Source organism: Urtica dioica, chromosome 9 (assembly GCF_054948205.1).
Source record: "Urtica dioica subsp. dioica isolate 48M chromosome 9, U.dioica_male_clone48M_v1_H2, whole genome shotgun sequence".
Lineage (NCBI taxonomy): Eukaryota > Viridiplantae > Streptophyta > Magnoliopsida > Rosales > Urticaceae > Urtica > Urtica dioica.
This window is the reverse complement of record NC_142764.1, coordinates 6498188-6521612: the sequence shown is the minus strand read 5'-3', so window position 1 is coordinate 6521612 and position 23425 is coordinate 6498188. Positions and strand designations below refer to the sequence as shown.

At 37.7% G+C, this 23425-nt stretch overlaps 1 protein-coding gene across 1 annotated transcript; it reads right to left on the bottom strand.

Annotated features, from left to right (window-relative positions):
• Positions 1 to 14418: 14418 nt before the first annotated feature.
• On the bottom strand, positions 14419 to 17644 carry LOC149384729 (hexokinase-1-like). The gene is made up of 9 exons (XM_089625750.1): positions 17233 to 17644; positions 16727 to 16877; positions 16431 to 16613; positions 16192 to 16266; positions 15944 to 16099; positions 15755 to 15853; positions 15537 to 15667; positions 15210 to 15291; positions 14419 to 15110 (listed from the first exon to the last, which is right to left on the bottom strand). Exons 1-9 carry the CDS (start codon positions 17502 to 17504, stop codon positions 14760 to 14762), a joined length of 1500 nt encoding a protein of 499 aa, XP_089481876.1. The 5' UTR covers positions 17505 to 17644; the 3' UTR covers positions 14419 to 14759.
• Positions 17645 to 23425: the final 5781 nt, after the last annotated feature.

The window sequence follows — 23425 nt, the reverse complement described above, 5'->3', positions numbered from 1 at the left end:
GATTTAGTTTGTAAGAAATAATTCTGGGAATTGATTGTCGTCCTTGGAGGAAAAATATTGTGCAGGGGGTTACCAAAAGAAATTTCTTATTCTGAAGTGAAGATAATCATTTGAGTATTGATGCATCGCTCGATAACCTAGATAAAGATTGTATTGTCAATGCAGGCTCTCGAGGAAGATATGAAGAAATGACTTGGTTGAGATCGACGAGCAACGTTCTAGGGAAGATTTAAAGTGCTGTGACGTCTCTAGAAATTTGGGGTAAGCTTTACTCATTTGGTTTGTGTGTATGAGTGTGTGACTCTGTACATATTGGTTCAGTTTTTAGTCCTCGACAAAGCTGATTAGATGCTCGCTGTCGGGTGCAAAATGATTATGTAGAAACTTACTACCCTTCGGCAAAGTTTGTTCTTCACTAACACTTTGCCCACTTAGATCAAGAAGTTGGTGAGGAAGTACTTGGTCAATCTGGTATTTTTTTTTAATAAATGTTTGTTTTAAGTTTTTATGTCATAACTTGTTTTGATCTGGTTTCTCTGATTCTCTGCTCTCAAGGTTGGCGACCAAGATAAAAAGCTCACAGAAGGAATTAGACTTTATGTCGTGCGATCCAGCCACTCTCCCCGCTGAAACTTCATTGCGTTTTGTTTAATTATTTTTTCATGTGACTGAGTATATTAAATTTTGCAGATACATTAGCCCTTTAATAACAGTGTGAAGGTTCAAGATAAGCCAAGGTTCAAGGCAGATACATTAGCCCTTCAAGTTGATTGAAGCAGCTAACGGTTGTGAGTTTTTTGTTTTAGGATTAATTCCTTTTTTACCCCCTGGACTCGTACCTCGACTTCATTTCACCCCCTAGACTGGAAATGTTGCAGAACTAATCTCAGAACTTAGACACGTGTTACAACTTGCCACTTCCGTCAGTATTCGGACGTTAAATTTAACTTTTTGATGACGTGGCAATATTTTAAAGGGTATAAGAGTATTTTCTATTATTCTAAATACTTTTAATCTTTAAATATTATTATCAGATATATTAATTGTTATGAAATAATTAAATATAAATATTATTCTCTCTCTTTCCTTTCTTCTTCTTTTCTTCTCTGCAATTTTTTTCTTTCCTGGTTCGCGTAGGTTGTGTTTTGTTTCAGCTGGGTTGTGTTTCCTCCTTACGAAGATGCAGGAAACAAGTATTAGAATGTATTAACTAAATTACCATAACTAATTACCAGGAAACAAGTATCATAACCAGCTTTCAATTTGAGGTCCTTGCCACAGTTTTGTTTGTACACGGCGCTCCAGCTGTTGGGCATCAAAATTGTACCAGTAGCTGATCCATTAATTGATTAGAAAGAATAAGATGATGACCCATTCCATACATACATGGGATTACCTGAGTTTGTGAGAAGGGGAGAATCGGCGTTTGAAAGCCAAAGAGAAGGCGTTTGAGGGGAGCGAGAGAGAATGGATCAAGGACAACTCGTTGTCCTTGAAGGCGAATCTGAGCCTGAGGCCTTGGTCGGAGTACTGGGCGGAGCAGAGGCCGCACACACTGAGAAGGGCGGAGACGGCGTCGGGGTCCATGTCGAGGTCGGTGATTGGGCATTGGAAGAGCGCGGATGGGAGGGCTAGCAGACGGACAAGAGAGGAGAGGCGGAGATAGTAGGTGTTGGATTTGGAGGCGGCAGAAACAAAAACCAGGAACCGAAGGAGAGAGATTCGTTTCTCTCTCTTCGTTATTTTTTTTCTCTCTCTCTCTCTCCCTCTTCGCCAATCTCTAATTTCGTAGGGCTAGGTATGTGAACCTGCTTTATTTACGATTTCGACATTTAGCACCCACAAATGGGATTGGGTTACCATGACGAACCAGTTTTTGGTTTTTTTTTTTTAGAAAGAGATGACGAACCAGTTGAGAGCACAGAGTTTGTTTTTGCTTCTCTTGCCTTGGAGGAGAAGCTGCACTGATTCTTGATTTTAAATCAACTATCAATGAGTTGTGAATAATTTTATGTTGTGATCTTCTATTTTAGTTCCCGCTGGGGTGGATGTCTTTGCCGATGGCGGTGATGTCGAGCCGGGGCATGCTGAACAGGGCCAACTGCCGGCCGTGCAGGGCGGCGTGCGGCGGCAAGCGAGCTGAGGAAATGGTGGCGAAGCTGAGGCGGGACTACAGCTGGATCGAAGCCGTCAACGACACGGTGGATCTCTGCGATGCGCGTGGCCCTTGGGCTGCCGGCTGGGAGGAGAGGTTTGACGCCGACGCCGAAGAAAAGCTTGCGGCGGCACGGAAGAGAGTTATGGGGCTGAGCGTGGAGGACTACGTCACTGATTTCTAGGAGATGAAGAGACGCTCCGGCGGCACTTGGGAGGCTCCGGCGCCGGAGAAGGTCTGTAGGATGGGCATACACAAGAGTTTTTTTTTAATTTATTATTATAAAAATAATAAAACGAGGGTATATTGATAATTGCACATATTTTAAATCTCACGTGACAAAAAACGTGACATTCAACGTCCAAAATTAGACAGAAGTGGCAACGTGTAATAACGTCATTAGTTAAGAGATTCTCAATGCAACATTTCCGAGTCCATGGGGTGAAATGAAATCGAGGTACGAGTCCAGGGGGTAAAAAATGAATTAATTCTTTGTTTTATTTTAGTGGTATTTGTTGAGTGAGAACTGTAAATTTTGTGGTGTTTGTGGAATGAGCTTTGAATTGATATTGCATTGCTACTAAGTTTAGGAAGACATATTCACTAGTACAAAAAATAGCATTGGGTGCGACTTTTTTCGCACCTAAAAGTCAAAAGTCGCACCCAATGATACCTTTAGGTGCGACTTTTCCGCACCCACAAGTCCGCACCTAAAGATCTTGGGTGCGAAAAGTCACACCTGAAGGTCATGAATTTTAGGTGCGACTTTTTTAAGTGCGACTTTGCGCACCCAAAATCGCACCCATAAGTCAGAAAAGTGATGTTGAAAAAGTCCCAAATTTTGGCGGGAAGGCCATTGGGTGCGACTTGTCGCACCCAAAGGTTTGGCGGGTAGGCCTTTGGACTTCCGCGCCAAACCATTGGGTGCGACTATTCGCACCCAATGGTCTTCCCGCCATAATTTGGCGGGGAATATTGACCTTTGGGTGCGAAAAGTCGCACCCAATGGTCTTCCCGCTATAATTTGGCGGGGAATATTGACCTTTGGGTGCGACTATTCGCATCCAAACTTCTACCCGCCTCATTTTAGGGTGCGGATAGTCGCACCCGATAGTGTTTTTTTTTTGTTATGCTTATATATTCTATGATTGTAATCAAATAATATGTACTAAATAGTTTATTAATTAGAAAATTCATTAATGAATATTCATAATTATAATAAAAATTATCCGTTTGTTGTTCGATTACAATAATAATTATAATGTACGACAAATAATTAAAAAAATATATTCAATCTTTTTCTTTTTCTTTTTCCTTTCCCTTTCCCTTTCCTCGGTTTGTAAACCACTCCTTGAATGTTTTACCTTCTCTTCCGCCAAATCATCCTCCGGAACTGCTGCAACCTCCTCGTGCATTGCCGCTCGTACGCTCTTGCTGAAACTCTGCTTAAGCTGGCGGCGTCATCTGAGCATCCGCCATTGAAACTGATGGCGGCGTTGTCTGATGCATAGGTTGCATCTGAGGCGACGGGTGCATCTGAGGCAATGGCGTCGTCTGAGGCATCTGTGGCATCATGCCGGACGACATCTGAGGCATCTGTGGCATCATGCCGGGCGACATCTGAGGGACGAAGAACTATGAAGGTGAAATTATGAATTTTATGTTATCTGAAGTCGAATTGAAAAAATTAGGGTTTTGAGAATAATTGGTTGGAAACTCTATTCGAAATTTCGGCAGAATTTCCCCTATAATTCTAACAAACCAAAAACCTGCAAACTCATTTATAAAGCATATACAAATCATCCAAAACTATCCTCATAATCAACTAAACCCTAAACAGAACCTCCGTGGCTCGATTACAACAAAAATTCAATAATATCAACTCCTTTATCAAAAATATGTAAACTAAAACTAAATTATACAATAAGTTAACTAAATTCAATTTCATGATTAACAATTGAACAAATAACTTAAATTATATCATATTAACTTAAAAAATTACTAACTAAATTAATTTCAACTACATAAACAATTTTACCAATTTTACTAATTGTATCAAATTAATTTCAATTACATGATTAACAATTTTAATAATTATATCAAATTAATTTCAATTACATAAATAATTTTACCAATTTTACTAATTATATCAAATTAATTTCAATTACATAGTTAACAATTTTAATAATTATATCAAATTAATTTCAATTACATAATTAACAATTTTACTAATTATATAATATTTACCAATTTTAATAATTATATCATATTTAAGATTTACAATTATCAAACTAACTACATTATTAATACACACACACATATATATATATATATAACTAAACTATTTAATTACCTAACTAATTAACTACTAGATTAATTATACTAATTACAATTAATCTAAAGTAATTAAAAATACATAATTAAAAGGGCTGCCAGAGGCAGGAGGAGCACGGCGGGGCTGCGACGAAGCTGGAGCACGGCACGCGGCAGAGCTGAAGCACGACACGGTTTTCCTGAAGCACGGCACGGCAGAGCTGTGTTCTTGTACCCAACCAAGACAATAATTCAATCCAAAATCCAAAGTCTTAAACAAATTATCACAACCTCAAAACAACAATACAAATCCAGAATTCTTAACCAGAAACCAAAGAATTCACACGGCCAAGAGTAACGAAATACACTAAATTCATCCAAAAATTAATCAACACTCAAACTGCCATTTCCAATCAATACCCAAACACTTTAAGAGCCACAAAACATCACAGAATCATCAATCAAACTTCACAAATCAAAAAACCCCCAAAAACTCGGGTTCTCTAACCCTAGTTCATCCTAAAATTCGGTCAATCATACCAAAACCAAGAAATTTGAAATCAATTGACAAAATCAAGACATCAACATCAATAATCAGGCTCCAACATCATCTAAACACGGTCAATTCCACAGATTTCAACCCGGAACCAAAACCCCCAAAAATTCAAACCAATAACCCTAGCTTTGAATTTTAATCCAAGGAAGAGAAATTCTCACCTCAAACCAAGGAATTTCTCGTTCCCACAGCTTCCTCATCCTCTTCCTGATGGTTACCCCTTGGTCCGGCGCCTCAGCGGTTCACGGCGGCGTCTTCTCTCCTCAGTTGGCGCGCGCGGTGGTGAAGAAGCTCGGCCGATAGCGCCCTATGCACCCTATCAACATGTTGTTAGGGTGCATTGGAAAAGAGGAAGAAAAAAAAAGGAAGTCGGAGTTTGGCGAATAGTCGGAGTTTAGCTGGCCGGAAATTAAAGAGGAAGAAAAAAAAAGAGGGAGAGGAAACACACCTTAGGACGCTCGATGGTGGTGGTACCCGTCGGTGGTGGTCGGAGAGAGAGGCTCGGTGGAGAGGACGCTCGGAGTGGACTGGTGGTGGTGGTAGGAGAAAAAACGGAGAGAGAGAGAGAGAGAGAGAGAGAGAGAGGCTCGAAATAGAATGAATGAAAATCGAAGTGAAAATTTATTTTATATCCTGACCTATATTTTGGGTGCGACTTTGTCGCACCAAATGACACTTTTGGGTGCGACTTTGTCGCACCCAATGACCCGTGTCAGTACTTTTGGGTACGACAAAGTCGCACCCAATGATATTTGTAAAAAGGGGGGGGGGGGGGGAATTTGGCCGCGGAAAAATTTAGGACATTTGGGTGCGACTAAGTCGCACCTAATAGTTTTGATAAAGTATTGGAAGTCGCACCCAAAAGTTTTGACGGACTTTTGGGTGTGAAAAGTCGCACCAAAAGTTAAAAAAATCAGCGAAAATTTTCCAATGCTTGTTTGAGTTTTGGGTGTGAAAAGTCGCACCTGAAAACCTCATTTGGTGCGATTTTTTTGTGCGAAAAGTCGCACCTGAATGTCTTCCGAACCGGAAAACAATATTTGTAGTAGTGATTTAAAAAAAAATTAGGAAGACATAATTGAGTTGCATTTGTTCAGCCATTTCTTTTGACATTATCGAAAATCTTAACACTGTCATTTTGATGCAAAACTATGTACTTGACGCCGAATCCATATTTGGACAGTATTGACTGTATTTAATCCATCTTGACAAAACTGTAAAGCCTTATTATTGACAATTTTTATTTTTGAATGCTAATGAACTGATCTAAAATTTTAGATATTGATGATTTAATGGAATATGAGATTTATTTGGATATCATGTGTTTTTTAGATATCCATTTATTAATAATGTATTTAATTTTATATTTATTTAAATATATTTTTATTTAAAAAATTACTCTACATAAATAAGATGTAGTCTATATTGTTAAAATATAATTTCATGAATATAAACTACACTTAAAAATGTAATCTTCAAGAGAAAAGACTGGAGTCTTCATTGCAATAGATGACACAAAAACACAGTAGTCTGTCAAATTCAATTAATTAAAACTACTTTCTAAAGCTGTAGTGTTTATACACTCTTAACTTCAACAACAACATTTTAAAGATGTAGTCTTCAACAGAAAAGACTGGAGTCATAGGCAAAGAGATAAGACTCCAGTGCAATAGATGCCACAAAAGCACCGTAGTCTGTCAAATTGAATCAATTAAGACTAGTTGTTAAAATTGTAGTGTTTTTTCTTATGTAATTGAGTTCTATATAACTACAGCATAACGTTGTAGTATTTATAGATGAGATTAGTAACACTACATCTATAAAATGTAGTCGTATATTTTAACTACGGTCTTATAAAACAGATAAACAATACAGCAAAAAACTGGAGTCATAATCAAAGGAGATAAGACTCCAGTGCAATATATGACAGTCGGTAAACTGTAACCGACTTAAAATGACTACGGCGTTCTGTAGTAGTTAGATGCCGAATTTCTGGTAGTGAAAACAAAGCCAACCAAGCAAAAAAGATCACACAAATTCGATAAGAGACGGTATCATTTGCTCACTCTCGATGGATGAACATAAGTTTTTATTAAAGTATAACTTATTCAACTTATTTAACAAGTATACTAATTTGTTATCTACTTTTGCAGAGACAGGCTAATGGTTTGATGCTGAGTCTGCTCATTGCGTAGGAGAGACTCCATCAAACCACTCATGGGGAATGGACGACGTCTGCTTCTGGACAATACTACGTAAGTTTAATTTAATTTTCAATAACGCTTCATGTTTTCAATTAATGTAATTAATTTTGTAACTATTGTTTGCACGCGCGGATTGTAGATCAGGTAGTTGATATACGACGACAAGCTGAGGCGCGAGGGGAATCCCGGAGCCGAGACGCTACGGAGGGGCTGCCATGGCTATTGTTCTCGGCATGAGACATGGTTAGGCTACGGGGATAGGTTCATTGATCCCTCGTTCGGATCTTCTAGAAGCCCAGGCTCACGATATCGAGGCAGGACCTTCGGCAACTCAAGTCTAGGAGGAAGAGATGTCTATGCTTCGGGAAGCAGTGAGAGACTTAGCTGGTGCATACGACGCAATGTCTAGAGGAACGTTCGACCCAGAGATTGCATCGAGGTTGAGCCAGATTGTGAGCCATTACAGGCCGTCGGCATCGAGCTCCCCGCGTACATCCGATCACATCCCAGAGGAACACCTGAGGATCCTCCATCGTCATCGGCTCGAGCAAGTTGTCGCCCCAACCCTGATGAGCCCCGATATAGACCAAGTGGAAGACGCGCCTCACGAGGACGACGTTGAGCATAATTATTCTTATTTAGACATTTTATTATGTACAGACACATAATGTTTCATTTTTATTTTGCTAAAACTTATAATTAGTTTTAATTTTGGTATAAATGAAACTTTTAATTTTAAGTTTCTAAAAATTAAATTAAATTAAATTAAATAAAAACCAGCACTTTTAGAAGCGACAATCCGCTTCTAAAGTCGCTTCTAAATATTAAACGCGATATGGCGGGAAAGATTTGGAAGTGTCAATACACTTAAGTTGCTTCTAAACCATTCCCATCATTTCGCGGGAGCTTTTTCCCATGCCAAATTTTTGTTTTAGAAGCGACTTCAGAGGTGACATGTCGCTTCTAAAAGTGTTGCTTCTAATTTTTAGAAGCGACTGACCTTTAGAAGCGGACTTTTAGAAGCAATAAAATCTTCTAAAATCGCTTCTGAAGGTCATTTAGAAGCCGACTTTTTGGTCTTTATAAGCGACTTTTTTCTAAAGGCCATTTTTGTAGTAGTAAATATCTACCAGAATTTCTTTCACAAAAACGCACACCTTCTCCTTATCCAATCCACGTACAATATCATACACAACATCCTCCTCCGCATGACCAACCTTCTAGGTCCCACCAACATCCAACCGAAGACCCTTACCTCGTATATCAAGAACAACTACGTAGATTTCAAGACCAACACAAGTCACCTCCTCCACCACATCACCATGAGCCACCTCATCCACCACTTCACCATGAGTCACCTCTTCCACACAAGAAAACCCACAACCTCAACAACCGAAGAAGAAAAGAAAATCAGGTTCCAAAATGTGAAAACACTTCCGGGAAATCGTTGATGACGAAGGAAAGAATGATCTATGTAGTAAATGCGGGAAGCTCATCAAAGCCGACTCTTCCTCTTACGGTACTTCCTCGTTGCGCCACCACTACAAGATGTGCATCCTTATGGGATCTTCTTCATCTTAGGTCACGTTGAGTTTAGAAAAGTACTTGCTAAGTATATAGTTTCTACCGACCAATCATTTTGTCACGTAGAAAGTGAAGGCTTTGGTAGATTTGTGCATTATCTGCTAAGTATATAGTTTCTACCGACCAATCCTTTTCCCACATCTGAGTCTGAGTACATTGCAGCTGGAAGCAGTTGCACTCAGCTTCTCTGGATGAAACAGATGCTTGCAGAATATGGTGTCGGACAAGATGTTATGACATTATTCTGCGACAATATCAGTGTCATCAATATTTCAAATAATCCGGTCCAACATAGTAAGACTAAGCACATTGAAATCAGGCGCCACTTCATTCGAGATTTAGTAGAAGACAAGAAGATCAAACTCGAATATATACAAACTGAAAAACAACTCGCAGACATCTTTACTAAAGCCTTGGATGCTTGCCGATTTGAAAGTCTCAGGTCCTCCCTTGGATTATGTGTAATTGAACAATAGCAATTACTGAATTATGGAGGGGAGTTTGTTTGTATTTTTCCTTTCCTCTGGGCTAATTTGTCTCTGATTTATGCTATTGCATTATACATAACTATGTGTTTGGTTGGCTCATTCGACCTATTTGCTGGGCTAAAATGCCATCTAATTTGAGTTTGGGCTTGAGCTGGACCAAGGCTCATTTATTTGTACGGTGTCGGTTTGATCATCTTCAGCTCATCAAACATGCAACTGACGGTTTATTTCTCAAGGAAGGCTAGGAAGTTACCTTTTTTTCTAATTTCGCTGAAGCCTTCTTTCCTGTTTTCTCGCCCTCTTCTCACACAATTTCTTTGAATTGGGTAACCACCTCCCCTGACGGTTATTTTTGTGGTAGTTATCTCAGTTTCTCCTTCACTATGGTGGGTGCAAGAAGTGGCAAAAGCACAATCGGATCAGAAAAGAAAGAAAAGCCTAAGATGAAGACGAAGAATGTCACTAAGAAAGGGGCTGGGCATGAGCCGGAAAGAAACAAGCACGGAGTCCGGGTTCGTGGAATGTGACCTAGTAATCGCGCCGATGGTCAGGCTGGAGGTGCCATTGCTGGGTCGTCAGTTCCACCTGTAAACCATTCCCTTGCCACCACGAGAAATGCCATGATCAAGAAAGCTGCATTATCGATCACCGACATTACAGGCGATGTCAGTTCCAGTAGCGCGTCTGAAGAGAGAGATAGGATGTTGATGTCGCTGCCATGGAAGAAGCCCTCACAAGCGCCTCTCCTCTTGAAAGCCGTCCTCTGATCTCACTTCCAATTACTCAGTCCTCTATCGCATTGGCATTGCTAACTGGGATTCCTCTTCTCATGGGTCTAGCATCAAGGCTGAGCTGTGATCTACCAGATAGGTACACGCTCTTCCTTTGATTTTGGAGAATTTATATTTGATCATCTGGCAAAACATGCCAAATCTTATGCCGTGAAGCTTCCCATTGGATTCCCTTCCATCATCTCTGGCATTCTTCTTACGCAAAACAAGAATATTTTGCGTAGCACGGATGTAGCAGGGAGAAGGCCTGGTGTTCTTACAATCAATCACAAGCTTTTCGAGGGGAAGCATGCTCGTGATCTTGTCAAACCTTCTGTCGCAACATCTTTCGCCTCTGGTAGCACGATGAAGATCGGTCCTATTTCTGATAAAGTTCAAAGGAACATTTTGAAAGAGTTCTTTGAGGAGATTGCCATCCTCAAGAACACCATCGAAACCCTTTCTCGCAGGAAGTCCATATGGGAAGGTCTGGTTCGCAACATAACTGCTTCTCCTGGTAATGATGATGCGGCTACTACTCAGCCTGGTCAAGACAATGATACTGGTGGTGATGAAGACAGTGAGGGGTCTGGCAACAGTGGCTCAGATGGCCTAGGTGATGAGAGTGATGGTAACTCCGCCCATACTGCTGCTCACTAGTCTTCTTTGTCTACGGTTTGTAACTTTTGAACTTCTGCTTTTCTTTTTTGCTTGTTGATGTTGTGTGTACCGGTTGAAACATCCCTACTTCTTTTTGTGTTTAACCTCTGCTACCTCTCTGGTTTGTTTGTTCAAGACTAAGTTCAGACTTTGTTGGGTGTTGATATATCTTTTGCTTGATTCAGTTCTCTTGTGTATGCTCAGACTGTTTGCTGTTTTTCTTCCCTCTCTCTTGGTCGATCCTTGCATTTGGTATGTTTTTTAGGCAATCAGGGGGAGAGGCGTCATGAGAGTCATTTATTTTGACACGAGGTCATTTATTTTGATGCTCTTTTCTGGCCATGACACTTGTTTGAGAACTGCTATAGAAGTGTTTTCCTAAAAAATAGCCAAAAGGGGAGATTGTTGTCACGTTAAGTTGGCCTTATTTTTTAGTGCAAGTTGTATGGAAAGATATCGGTCTTCATGCTCCAGCTTCTGATAAGACATCATTCCTCCTGTGCGTAGACAATATTTCTGGCAAGTTTCCGGTTATGCCAGATTGCCTCGCTGGTGACTTTATTGCGTGATATTCTTGCAAGAATGGGTAAGGAAACCCTAGATACACTTCCAAGATTGTACATCTACTATAAAAGCTCTGCGCTTCCCCCTTAGCAGCCTTGACGCTTTTTCAAAATACTTAGAGCTCCTATACGTGCAAGACCGGCGGATTGTGAGGCTTTGTGTTTTGATAAGAGCGGTGTTATTCACCAAATACTATTCGAGAAGATTGAGTGTTTGAGTGATTTGGGTTCTGTGTTTACGTGATTGAAGACTCACGTGCGTTTGAAGACTAAAGTCATCCGAACATAGGTGTTTTCTCGAAGAGTGGAATTGAGGAGGATCTCAAATTCAGGGGGAGTTCCTGGTCCAGGTATTCACTCGTGGTAATAGTTTCTAGGGCTTTGATTTTGTGTTGTAATCATATAAGACCTTGCTTGTACTATTGACTACTATATAGTGAAATCATTTCCACTGGCAGAGTGCCCCCAGAAGTAGGTGATATTGCACCGAACTGGGTAACCATATTGTGTGTCGCTTATTTATCGCACTGTTTGTTGATTATCCATTATCCGTGTTCAAGCAAGTTGTCGGACACATTGTCAACACATTGTGTGTGACATCTTATGTTTGTGACTAATCAGAATTTCAAAAATTACAATTTTCAAAAGTTCAAGAAAGGCATTTGACACCCCGAAACCCACGTAGCTCCGCCCTTGGTCACAAGGAAAAGATACGAGTAATTAAACTCAGATACATCATACACAAGCACAAAGGTAGGATTCTTTTTCTCAACTTTTTTTTTAAATATTTCCTGAAATTTAAATAAGAAAATATAACTAAATCATATAGTTAAAGCTTGTTTAGCAAAACCCAATATTTGAAATTATAACTCGTTTAAAATTGTTTCACCGAATTCGGTCTAGTAGTAATTCCACACTACCATCAGTCAAGATTGAAGTAGTGTTGTCAATTGGGTCAGACGGCTAATGGTCTAACCGGTCCGGCCATTTTTTTTTATAGATTTTGGGAAGGTCATGCCCTTTTTAGCATACTGATCTTAGAGTCTCTTCGCCTTGTATGAGCATATTGATTTTTTATTTTTTGACATGATAAGTATTGTAAGTATACATTACTTTTCTTTCTTCATCTTCCTCGTTCTATTTCATTTTTGGAATTTCCTTCTTTTTTATTATTGAACCTCTTGAGAATTTTTTTTAAGCAACCGCAAGGGAAAAACGGCCAAAGTCTAGGGACGGGAGGTTATTTCTCGTTCGATCTTAGACTCGGTGACGTATTTTCTATTGCTTATTGTATTTATGACTAGTGTACACACACACATATATATATATATATATATATATATATATATATATATATATACTTTTGACACGTTTGTTATCAGGATGTATACATTTGTTTCCTTCTCGTAATCGAATGTATGAAACTATATTTTACTATTTTTTGTTATTTTAAATGTAAAATAAAAACAACTTAAAATGTAAATTGTTGAAGTAAATCATAAAACACAAACAAAGAAGGGCTGGAAGCGACATGTGGCTTCTAATCAGAATCCCGGAAAGATCTATTAGATGCAACATGTCGCTTATAATGGGCTCCTCACTATATGACATTAGAAGCGACATCCTGCTTCTAAGACGTCTCCCGCGAAATGACGGGAATAGTTTAGAAGCGACATGTACATTCTAAATCTCATTTTTCTACTAGATTGATGAGGCATTGTAGGCGACACCATAAGTGACATGTCGCTTCTAGTGTGTCACTTTTAAAAATTAGAAGCGACATGCCCCTTCTAAAAAATTTAGATATCGACTTTTAGAAGCTATTTATGTCGCTTTTAACGAATTTTAGAGGTGACGTTTTAGCTTTGTCGCTTCTAAAGGCCATTTTCTTCATAGTGCTTAGGGTCTAGTTTTCTATTATTGATGTTGAACTAAGGATAATCAAGCGAAAGATCCTGATCCAAAAAACAAACATCTTCGTTGGTTAATTAGGATCAATTTATTTAGGCAAACCCTCCCATATGATTCTTTGTGAGATGTTGACTTGTGGAATAGAGCCCTCTACTTATCCCATGTTATTGTAGACTGTAGAAAAAATATACTCCCCCGACCAGCATGATTTTAAAGCCGAGCAACAAGAGAACAATCTCTAGCAGGATTACTAGGTTAGATATGATTATACCGAGCGCAATCATGATGATTGGCAACAAAGGTCTTTTAGTCCATTGTTACCTAATATTGGATAAATTGTGGGAGATCTTGTCATTCTATAGAACATAGAGATTATTGTCACATCTTTTGATCAACGATTTTTCAATCATCTCATAAGAATGGTTATAGTTAACGCTATGATCTTAAGAATCGTAGGGGGTATTCCTTTATTTCTCTTCATCACTTGAATCCTTTCATGTTTGAATTGGCTGCAACGTATGTAAACTTCAATTTCTACCATGGCCATTATGTGGAGACTAGTTTCTTTAAGCATTTGTGTATGCCTCATCAATTGTCATTTCATTGAAGAAGGTTGAAAATTCTACGCATGCCCTTAAAAAGAAATATTTTGATTAGTATATACTTATTTTTAATACATGTGTCTCGATATCTCGTCCGCTTCTTAGAATACAACCCTAGATTTACATTTGATTTATTGCGGAAATATATTTTAAGATAACACAACCCTTTTCGTTAGATAACGACCCACAAGTACAAACCACAAGTTGCAAGAGCTTCAAAACTAGAATCAAGTGATAGCACATCATGTGTAAACTTCCAAACTTGTCCAAAAGATTGAAATTTACGGTTTATGTTCTATAAAGAGAAAATAGAAACGTGGTCCGAGGGAGAGAAAAGGGGTCCAACATCAATATTTACGGAAATTTGAGTGTATATTTATAAATTTAAAAAACTAGAGCAAACTAAAGATTTATGAAGTTCCGGGGATAGAAGAGAGGTTTAAACAAAATGCAAAAGATACATTTAGACGGAAATTCTTTATATTTAAAGCCAAAACCTACTTAAAATCCTAGCTAAAACCGCATTACTATAGAGCAAATATATCAAAATTGGTAATTATCTGTGGATAAAAGAAGGGCAAAAAACAGTGTAGAAAATAAAACTCTACGTGGTAGGCCGAAAATAAATACTGGGGCATATTATTAAGTAGCATGCTCCTTATTATATGTTTATGTAGAGCAAAGACATGGATTTCAATGAAGAAGAAAAAGAGACGAACAAAAAAGAGAGGAAAAAAAGGACAAAAATTTGCAGGCCGAAGCAGAAATATCGCGCCGCTTGCAGGTCCCGCCTCGCTTTCTTAAGTAAATTAAACTTCCTAGACCGGCGAAAAATAAAAACAAAAAGGATGGGCTAAATAATTTAAGAAGAAAAAAAAATCCCTTTGGGTGGCTGAAAAAAAAAAAAGAAAAAAGAGAGAGCTCAAAACTCGAAAACTCTATTGTTAGAATCCTTAGTTCTCGTCGGCTCCGAGGTACTGGGAGTGAGAAGCAGCAAGGAGGGCAGCTCCGATTCCAGAGCCGTCATTAGAGTGTTGGACCACAATTGTCTCTGCCACCTTTTCGCCGAGCAGCTCCGTTATGGTGGTCTCTAGGCACTTGCTGTAGCTCGCATAGTGCTCGTACAGCCCTCCATCCATCGCTATGATAGTCTTCTTCTGGCTCTCCCCATCCTCAGCCGTGTCTCTCCCGATCTTTTTCAGAATACCCAGAATGCCAGCCGCAGCCAGGCGGGCCCCACGCGACGCCACAATGTCGCAGATCCGGACCACGAGTTTTCGGATGCTCAGCGACGCATTCGATATCTGATGAAACAAAAACCATTTTATATGATGTCGTTTTTGTATAACTAAGAAAAAACTGTGCAGAATGATTATAACAAAATTAGGGAGTCAAGTACATACCCCCAAGATGTCTTTCAATTTTTCACCGACTACTTTGAGATCAGAGGTTGTGTCGTGATGCATCGCAGACATGTGAGGCGTTCTGTAGAAAAAAAATAATAATTTTCAAACGCTCAAAATCAGTCTATTTTTAACAAGCTCTTTTCTTAAGCTTTATGATCTCAAACATAGTATAAATAAATAAATTACCATTTACCCTTCAGTGTTGTAACAATTTTTTTTAAAGTGTTCAAAGCAACAATATGGTTAATTTATTAGGCACTTCTAATTTAAGACTTTACAGCGGAAAATAGAGGCCGTACTGATAATCAAAGGCCGAGAGAATACCTCAGTACAAATTGAACTTTGAGTTTTTCTGGAACAGAGTCGCCGAAGAGGGAAGATTCTTCAGCGATCCTAACCAGAACCCTCCTGACAACTTCTCCCAAATACATTCCAGAAATTATCTTCTCGAAAATCTGAAGAAAACAGCGGAAATATAAGATATCTAAATAATTAACCTAAGAAAAACTGGGGGAAAAAACATGTTCAATATTATATATTACTTGTTCCCCAGGATTCAGACTCTCGATATCCAATGCGGTATCATACTCTGTCAGTGGCAAGTAAGATGACCTAAAGTTACCCCACTCCATGTTGATAACCTGGAAGAAAATCTCAATCAATTTTAGTTTCCACATTTACCCGATCAAGTTCCTAGATTTACGCATATCATAAGCAAATCAACAACTGACCATCTCTCCAGATTTAGGCAGAAGACCCTGCCATTTCGGTATAGCATTGGCACGCTCCACATAGGCCGCGTTAGTTCCGGTACCTAAAATCACAGCAGCAGCGACATCATTGTTCTCGTATCTTCCTCCGGCGAGTGTCCCCACAGTGTCATTGACCTGGTAAGAAAAGAAAAAAAAAAAGAAATAGAATCACTCAGGCCCGTAAAGGCGACAACGTTACAAAGAAGAGGATAATGAGCAAGGCTTACCAGAGCTGACACCCGCATGTCAAGGCCTTGTCTTTCCATTGCCCGAGACAGCTCAGCAACAACATCTTGGCCAATCTACGAAACCCCACAAACTCAATAACAATAGTTCTAAATTCCACAACTCTAATAGGCAGCATTATGGTAGACAATACACACACACAATTCCCTCAATGTTGAAGCCCAACCATAGTTCCCTAAAGACGATACACACACAATAGTTCTATAAAAAGAATATTCACCGCGTCCTCGATGTTGAAGCCTTTGGTCCACTTGATGAGAGTCCCGGAATCAATTGAGGTTTGCATCACCGGGAATGAGAAAGTGAAACCCAACTCCCTCTGCCGACCGGGAGGTAGTTGAAACTCTGGGCCTTCTTGAGAAACAAACTTTGCAAGCTCCACAGCAATGTAGTCAAACAACGCCTGAAACAATAAGAAGCCAAAACGACAAGTTCAGGACACCTTTTACGAGGTAACGGAGTATTAAATATCAGCATTTAACAAGGAAAAAAAAAATATGATCAAATGACACTTACATCAGAAGTCCCAACCATGAGGTCTTGAGGGATCGAAACCTCGGCGAATTCTTGATTGACAATTCCACCTTCCTTACCCCCCAATTGGACTCGCAGTACACGGAAGTTTGTTCCTCCGAGGTCCAATGCATAAAACAATCCCTTTTCATGCCTATAATAAGGAACAGAGAGTAAAAACTTGTAACCCTAATACGGAAGAGAAAAAGTAATCCGCTCATACAAGATAGACATAAATCCACCAATAACTTTTTATTCCCATCTTTACGAACAAGAAAAAGAAAAACAAAATAATCTATCCTTTAACACACGACAATCAGAATTCAAAATTATCCAACTCAATTAAATTTAAACCAGGCGGCCGAGACATGCAAAATCATCCTAAATCCTGAATAAACCTTCCGATGTACAATTGAATTAATCAAGCCACTTAATCAAAAGCTTCAAACTTGAGGATCGAATGGGATCGAATCGAATGAAATTTAGAATCGGAATCGTAAAATCGTTACCCGGTGGGAAGATTGTCGACGTAGCTGATGAGCATCTTGAGCTTGCTACCGCCCTCGGAGGCGAGGCCGGCGTGCATCTCGACGGTCATGGCGTCGGCGACATGGACGAGCTTCGAGAGAGGAGTTCCACAGCGCTCCTCGAGATCGGCCACGATCGCCATCGCTCGCGCCCACCGTGCCGATCTCCGCATGTTCCGCCGCACAATCAGAGCCACCGCCGCGCAAGCCGCGGCCGTGCAGATCACCGCCGTCGCTGTCACTGCCTTACCCATCGCCGAATAGAGAAAGAGAGAGCAAAGAGAGACGATCGAGGTATGTTCTGAGTTGGCGGATATATCTTCTCTCGCTCTCTCACGCTCGCTGATATTTATAATATTTTCAGTCCCTCACTCTCTCCAACCGAAAACACAAACCCAATAACAGTTTTTTTTTTTTTTTTGTGGGCTTTTTAACTTCATAAATTTTCATACGTGGCTTTAGTCGCATTTGTCATCATTTTTTATAAATTTAAAATATATATTTATGTAACTACTTTATTCTCGTAATATTTGATATCATATATAGCGTCCCGCATTTCGGAAAAATCGTGTTTTCAGTTAAATGTAATTTTGTTTTTATAACGATTTCATATATAAATGTTTAACTGTTGCAAAGAACCAGGGATGTTTTTGTAATTAGATATTGTTAGTAATGAAATTAAAAAAAAAAAAATTATTATTGTTTATTTGATTTTAATGGGTTCATCTTAGTTTTTTCAGGAGATTAAGACCGAATTTTTATATGAACAACTGTTCAAATAGTGATATCAATATTAATACTGAAGTTTGATTTTAGTGATATATCAACTAAAAAGTGTTGTTCTTAATGTAACCTAATTGATAATTTTATAACACTTTCAAAATAGAGGTTCTGGGTTTAATCCCCACTCGCAACAAACTGCTTAAAAAAAAAAAAAAAAAAAAAAAAAAAAAACCTATCGAGTAAGCCATAATAATTTTAATGTGCAAGTCATAATGATTTTAATGCCACTACCGATATATATATATATATATATATATATATATATATATATATATACGATATATATATATATATATATATATATCGATTCAAAATTACGGATATACCGAATATCGATATGCATATCGATAATTTTAATATGAAATAACATATACAAAAAAAAATGTTATATGCATACATATATATTATAATTACCTCGATAATTTTTCATTCCCTAAAAATAAAAATAAAAAAAATAATTCTATATATTTCTTTTCTAATTACCTCCATACTAACTTCTTCTTTTGATCTAAGGCCCAATTTTACTTTTTTGGATGTAAGTTCATGTTGATCATATTGTCTCTCCATTTTTATCCTCTCTTTTTCTTTACTTTTTTCTTTTGGTTTGTGTGAAAAAATCTATTTTTTATTTATTTTTTTATTTTAGAAATCTGAATTTGTTTGACAATTTGTTGACATGTATATGTCAACAAATGACAACACTGGAAAGTTGATTGATTTGTTAACATAAATGTCAACGATTGTCAATAATTGGCATAAGTTGTTGAAATAGATATCAACAATTGACACATATGTCAATAAGTGAGACAATTTGTTGATATGTATATATCAACAAAAAGCAACACTGAAAAGTTTTTTTTTTTTTTTGAAAAGTTTGTTGATAATACACGATTTGTTGACATATTTATGTCAACAAATGACAACACAGAAAAATTGGTTGAATTGTTGATATTTATGTCAACAAATGACATAATTTGTTGACATTTATGTCAACAATTGGCATAATCTATTGAGATCATTGTCAACAAATGGCTTTTTTCTCAAATCATCATTAGATCGTTAATGAGAAATTTGCCTACTTAATAAAAAAAATTAAAAAAATTAAAAAAAACCACACACAACCAGCTACACAAAACTATTCCAATCTCACAACTTGTTTGTGATAATTAATCTTTATGAGTTTCCGAATGAGATCTGAAACCAACATGAGAAAAATTACAAGTTAAAAATAGTTGAATCTTTGTATAGTTTGAAGTTCGTACATATTTTATTCAACCCCAAATCAAACTCTAAAGCATCGATAAAAATAAAAATAAAAATAAAAAAAGAGCCATAACATCTTTTTTCTTCCAAACATAGCTAATCAACTAAATGCGTGAATGTCAATAGAATCCTACCAGAATTGTTAGGTCATTGATGCAGAGACCACTAAAAATCAAGATAACATGCTTTGTCATCTTCATTTTGCTACCACAGTCTTGATCATTTTGAATCAATGTCCATAGACAAATCAAGCTCGACTTCTGAACTCCCAGGTCTAACCCTAACCTACACAAACATATAAAAATAAATAAAAGAGAAAAAAGACCATAATATCAAATACACCAAATACGATATATATATATATATATATATATATATATATATATATATATATATACATATACATATGGGAAGACGAGCTTGATTAAGTTGGAATCAACAATGAATGACAAGAACATAAGATCTGTAATAGGAAACTAACACTTCAAAAGTTTAATAACCAATACCAAAAGACAAGACACGATTAGATATAGATCGAAAGACAAGATCTATTTATAGTTGAGGTCGAATCATCTTCATCATCGATATGGAGGACACGTGTTCGGACTCGAGCTCTTAAAGGAGGTTCGTACGTGTTGACTTGAGTTGGTGGTGATGAGAAGATCGGATTAAGACCATTTCCTTCGGAGTGAGCGCCTCGTCGTATTGGACACAGTTTTGGTGGTGGTTGAGGTCGTCAGACGAACTAGGCTTCGTTCTGGTCAGGCTGGATAGCATCGGCAGATTTTATTTTACTTGGGCTTCCGACCAAATGGAGAATTCTGGGTGAGGATGTCGAATCCTACCCCTAACAATTAGTCCCCTAGTATAATAAATAAATGTATTTATTAAATAAATAGACTAAAGAAAAATCAAATGCGCTGGATTTTTCATTGATTTGAAATTTGAATTTCTCGACACACAGAAGTGGAGTTAGGCACGTGACATATCGTTTTTGTATCAACATGACATATGTATACACCGAGTTGGTTGGCGTTTGAGATTTTCCGGTGAGTCTATATATTGAGATTCCTACTCAAGTGGGAATTTTGAACCGACTGACATGATGGGCTCTTGAATTAACGTCAATTAATAAAAGGAAAATGAAAAGTTCTCATTTTTTTACTTTTCTTTCATTTCGCTCTAAAATTATTCTCTCTAGAATCTTCCAAAAAAAAATTAGTGTACCATTAGAAATAGGATTTTCTTGAGCTTGACCCTTAGAAATTCAGTTCGACTCGGTTCACCTTGAATTTCTTGAGTGTGTTCCATATTTTTTATAAATTTTTCCAAATTTGACCCAGATATCAGGATATCGTTTAGACCGACTTGGGTTTTTCTTAGGTTGTTCCAACTTAAAACATATTAAAGATGTCGAGTTCAAACAAACTCAAACCTCTAGATGAGAAGTTAGATGAGGTTACTCATGATCTTAGATCTTCCTCGACTCTTAAGGAGATGGATCTTGAGAAATACTTCGAATAGTTCGACCTTCCCTCGGGGATTCGTCTCATCTTGCCGGGTCCGAATCGACGGCGACGACTATTCACTATGGTTTTTGTTGCATCTACGAGATATTTTTTAAGGAGTGCGGACTTTGTTTCCCTCTTCCTCCTATTCTATTATAGTATTTTGACCTACTCAATATTTCTACAAATAATTAACAAAATAGCCAACTCAAACGTTGAGAATGCTAAATAGCCAAGGTTTTGTAAATATTAGGTAAATAGCCAGCAGATTTTAATTACACATCTAAGTTTACTAAAATGACCAAATTTGTTCCCGTCCAATCGATTATTTACATGTATTTACTGCAGAATATGTAAAGTTCAAAAATTGTTATATCTAATAAGGAAATAATATATACTCGGATTCAGTAAATAAGAAATAAATAACATCTAATATATAAGGACACAAAATAACAATAAAACACCCATGTAAATTTCAGTTGCTACATATAAGGAAACGAAATTAAACCCCAAATTATGTTCACACTTAATTTAGGGAATTCTGAAACAAATAACGAGATTATTTACATGTATTTACATGTATTTAGGAGATTATTTACATGTATTTACTGCAGAATATGTAAAGTCCAAAAATTGTTATATCTAATAAGGAAAGAATGTATAATCGGATTCAGTAAATAAGAAATAAATAACGTCTAATATATAAGGAAACAAAATAACAATAAAACACCCACATAAATTTCAATTGCTACATATAAGCAAACGAAATTAAACCTCAAATTATGTTCACACTTAATTTAGGAAATTCTGAAACAATTCAAAATTCAATTTCTGGGAATCCTGAACAATTCAAAATTCAAATAATTTCCGGATTCAAATCTAAAAGGACAATCTTCGGAATTAAAAAATAATCTGATTCGTCCACGTCATCCAAATGGATATTTACCTATTATTTACAAAACCTTGGCTATTTAGCAATTCTCAACGTTTGAGTTGGCTATTTTGCTAAATTACCCATATTTCTATGCCTAAAATATGTCTGAACATTCTTAAGACAGTTTCAGGAATCTTACTTTGGCCAAAGAGAAATGAGTCGAGCTGATCATGATAGACCTACCTCTGCTCATTCATGGAAATGTAATTCCAAACACACTCTCACTACCTTCTACTTAGCCAAGACACAAGTCCGCAGTGTGATAGAAGACCACCTAGGCAAAGACAATCACTGGGGGAGAATATATTTTTACTTTGAGGTTACAAAACTTTCATTCATTTTGTTTCATTAGAGTATTAGGCCAGAGTAGGCGGACACTCTTGGTAATTTGGGCGAGCTGATTTCAAATCGCCGTTTCATAACAATTTTAAATTATTGTATTTTTACTCATATTTTATTTGAGTTGCAGCTAAACTTAGTGCATCGGCAGCTAACAAAGCTTTCAACGAAAAGCTCGCCGAGCTATGTATTGGCCGGTGAGTGGTCTTCTTTCAAACCATCTTGGTTATTCACCTCAGGTCTATGGGCGAGCTCAAGTCAAATTTGAGCTCCACCAATCGGTATGTACATATTCTTGCATAAATACTTGTCAGTATTTTCAAATTTTTTTTAAATAATAGTTCAGTTTTGCTCATTTTGTTTGTTGGTGATTATTGAACCTTGATAATCATATTAAGTGCGGAAATAATTAATTACACTAACAAGAGCTAATTAAAATTATCGTCTACATAAAGCACTAAAAAAACCACTGTCTTTCCCTTTGAGTACTTGTAAACACAAGACTCAAAAAGGTTTTGTTCGAAACCATAGGTCTTGATAACCTCATCAAACATTTGATTCCAAGATCTAGACGTTTTCTTAAGTCCATAAATAGACTTCACTAATTTGCAAACCTTGTGCTCTTGACCATTTTGTATGAATCTGTCTAGTTGGGCCATATAGATTTCTTCTTCCAGATAGCCATTCAAGAATGATGTCTTTACGTCCATTTGTCAGATTTCATAATCATAATGAGCGGAAATGGCCAGAAGAACTCTGATGGATTTAAACATGGCCACAGGAGAGAAGGTTTCGTCGTAGTCGATTCCTTCTCTTTGGTTGAAACCCTTAGCCACAAGTCTAGCCTTATAGGTTTCGACTTGTCCATCAGCTCATTTCTTTCTCTTGTAGATCCACTTGCACCCAATCGGCATATTTTGTTCTGGTGCATCTACAAGAGTCCAGACTGAGTTTGAGTGCATAGACTCTATCTTTTGATTCATGGCTTCTAGCCATTTATCTTTGTCCAAGTTGACCATTGCACGGGGTTGTCGTCCCTCGCATCCAATGCAACGACGTTTGCTTCAAAGCAAAGATATCGGTCAGGCTCTCTAGAGACCCTCCCACTACGATGAGGCAATGTAGCACTTGGACCAACATTTTTGTTTTCTTCTTCATCTCCCACTCTCACATCAGTTGTAGGTGAAGATGGTTCCCATCGGACGTTAGTCTTTGGTGTTGGTCTAATCATTTCCTCTACTACTATTGTACTACGAGGTTTATGTGATTTAACATAATCATCTTCAAGAAAAGTAGCATGAGTAGAAACAAAGGTTTTCTTATCCATAAGATCATATAATATACCTCA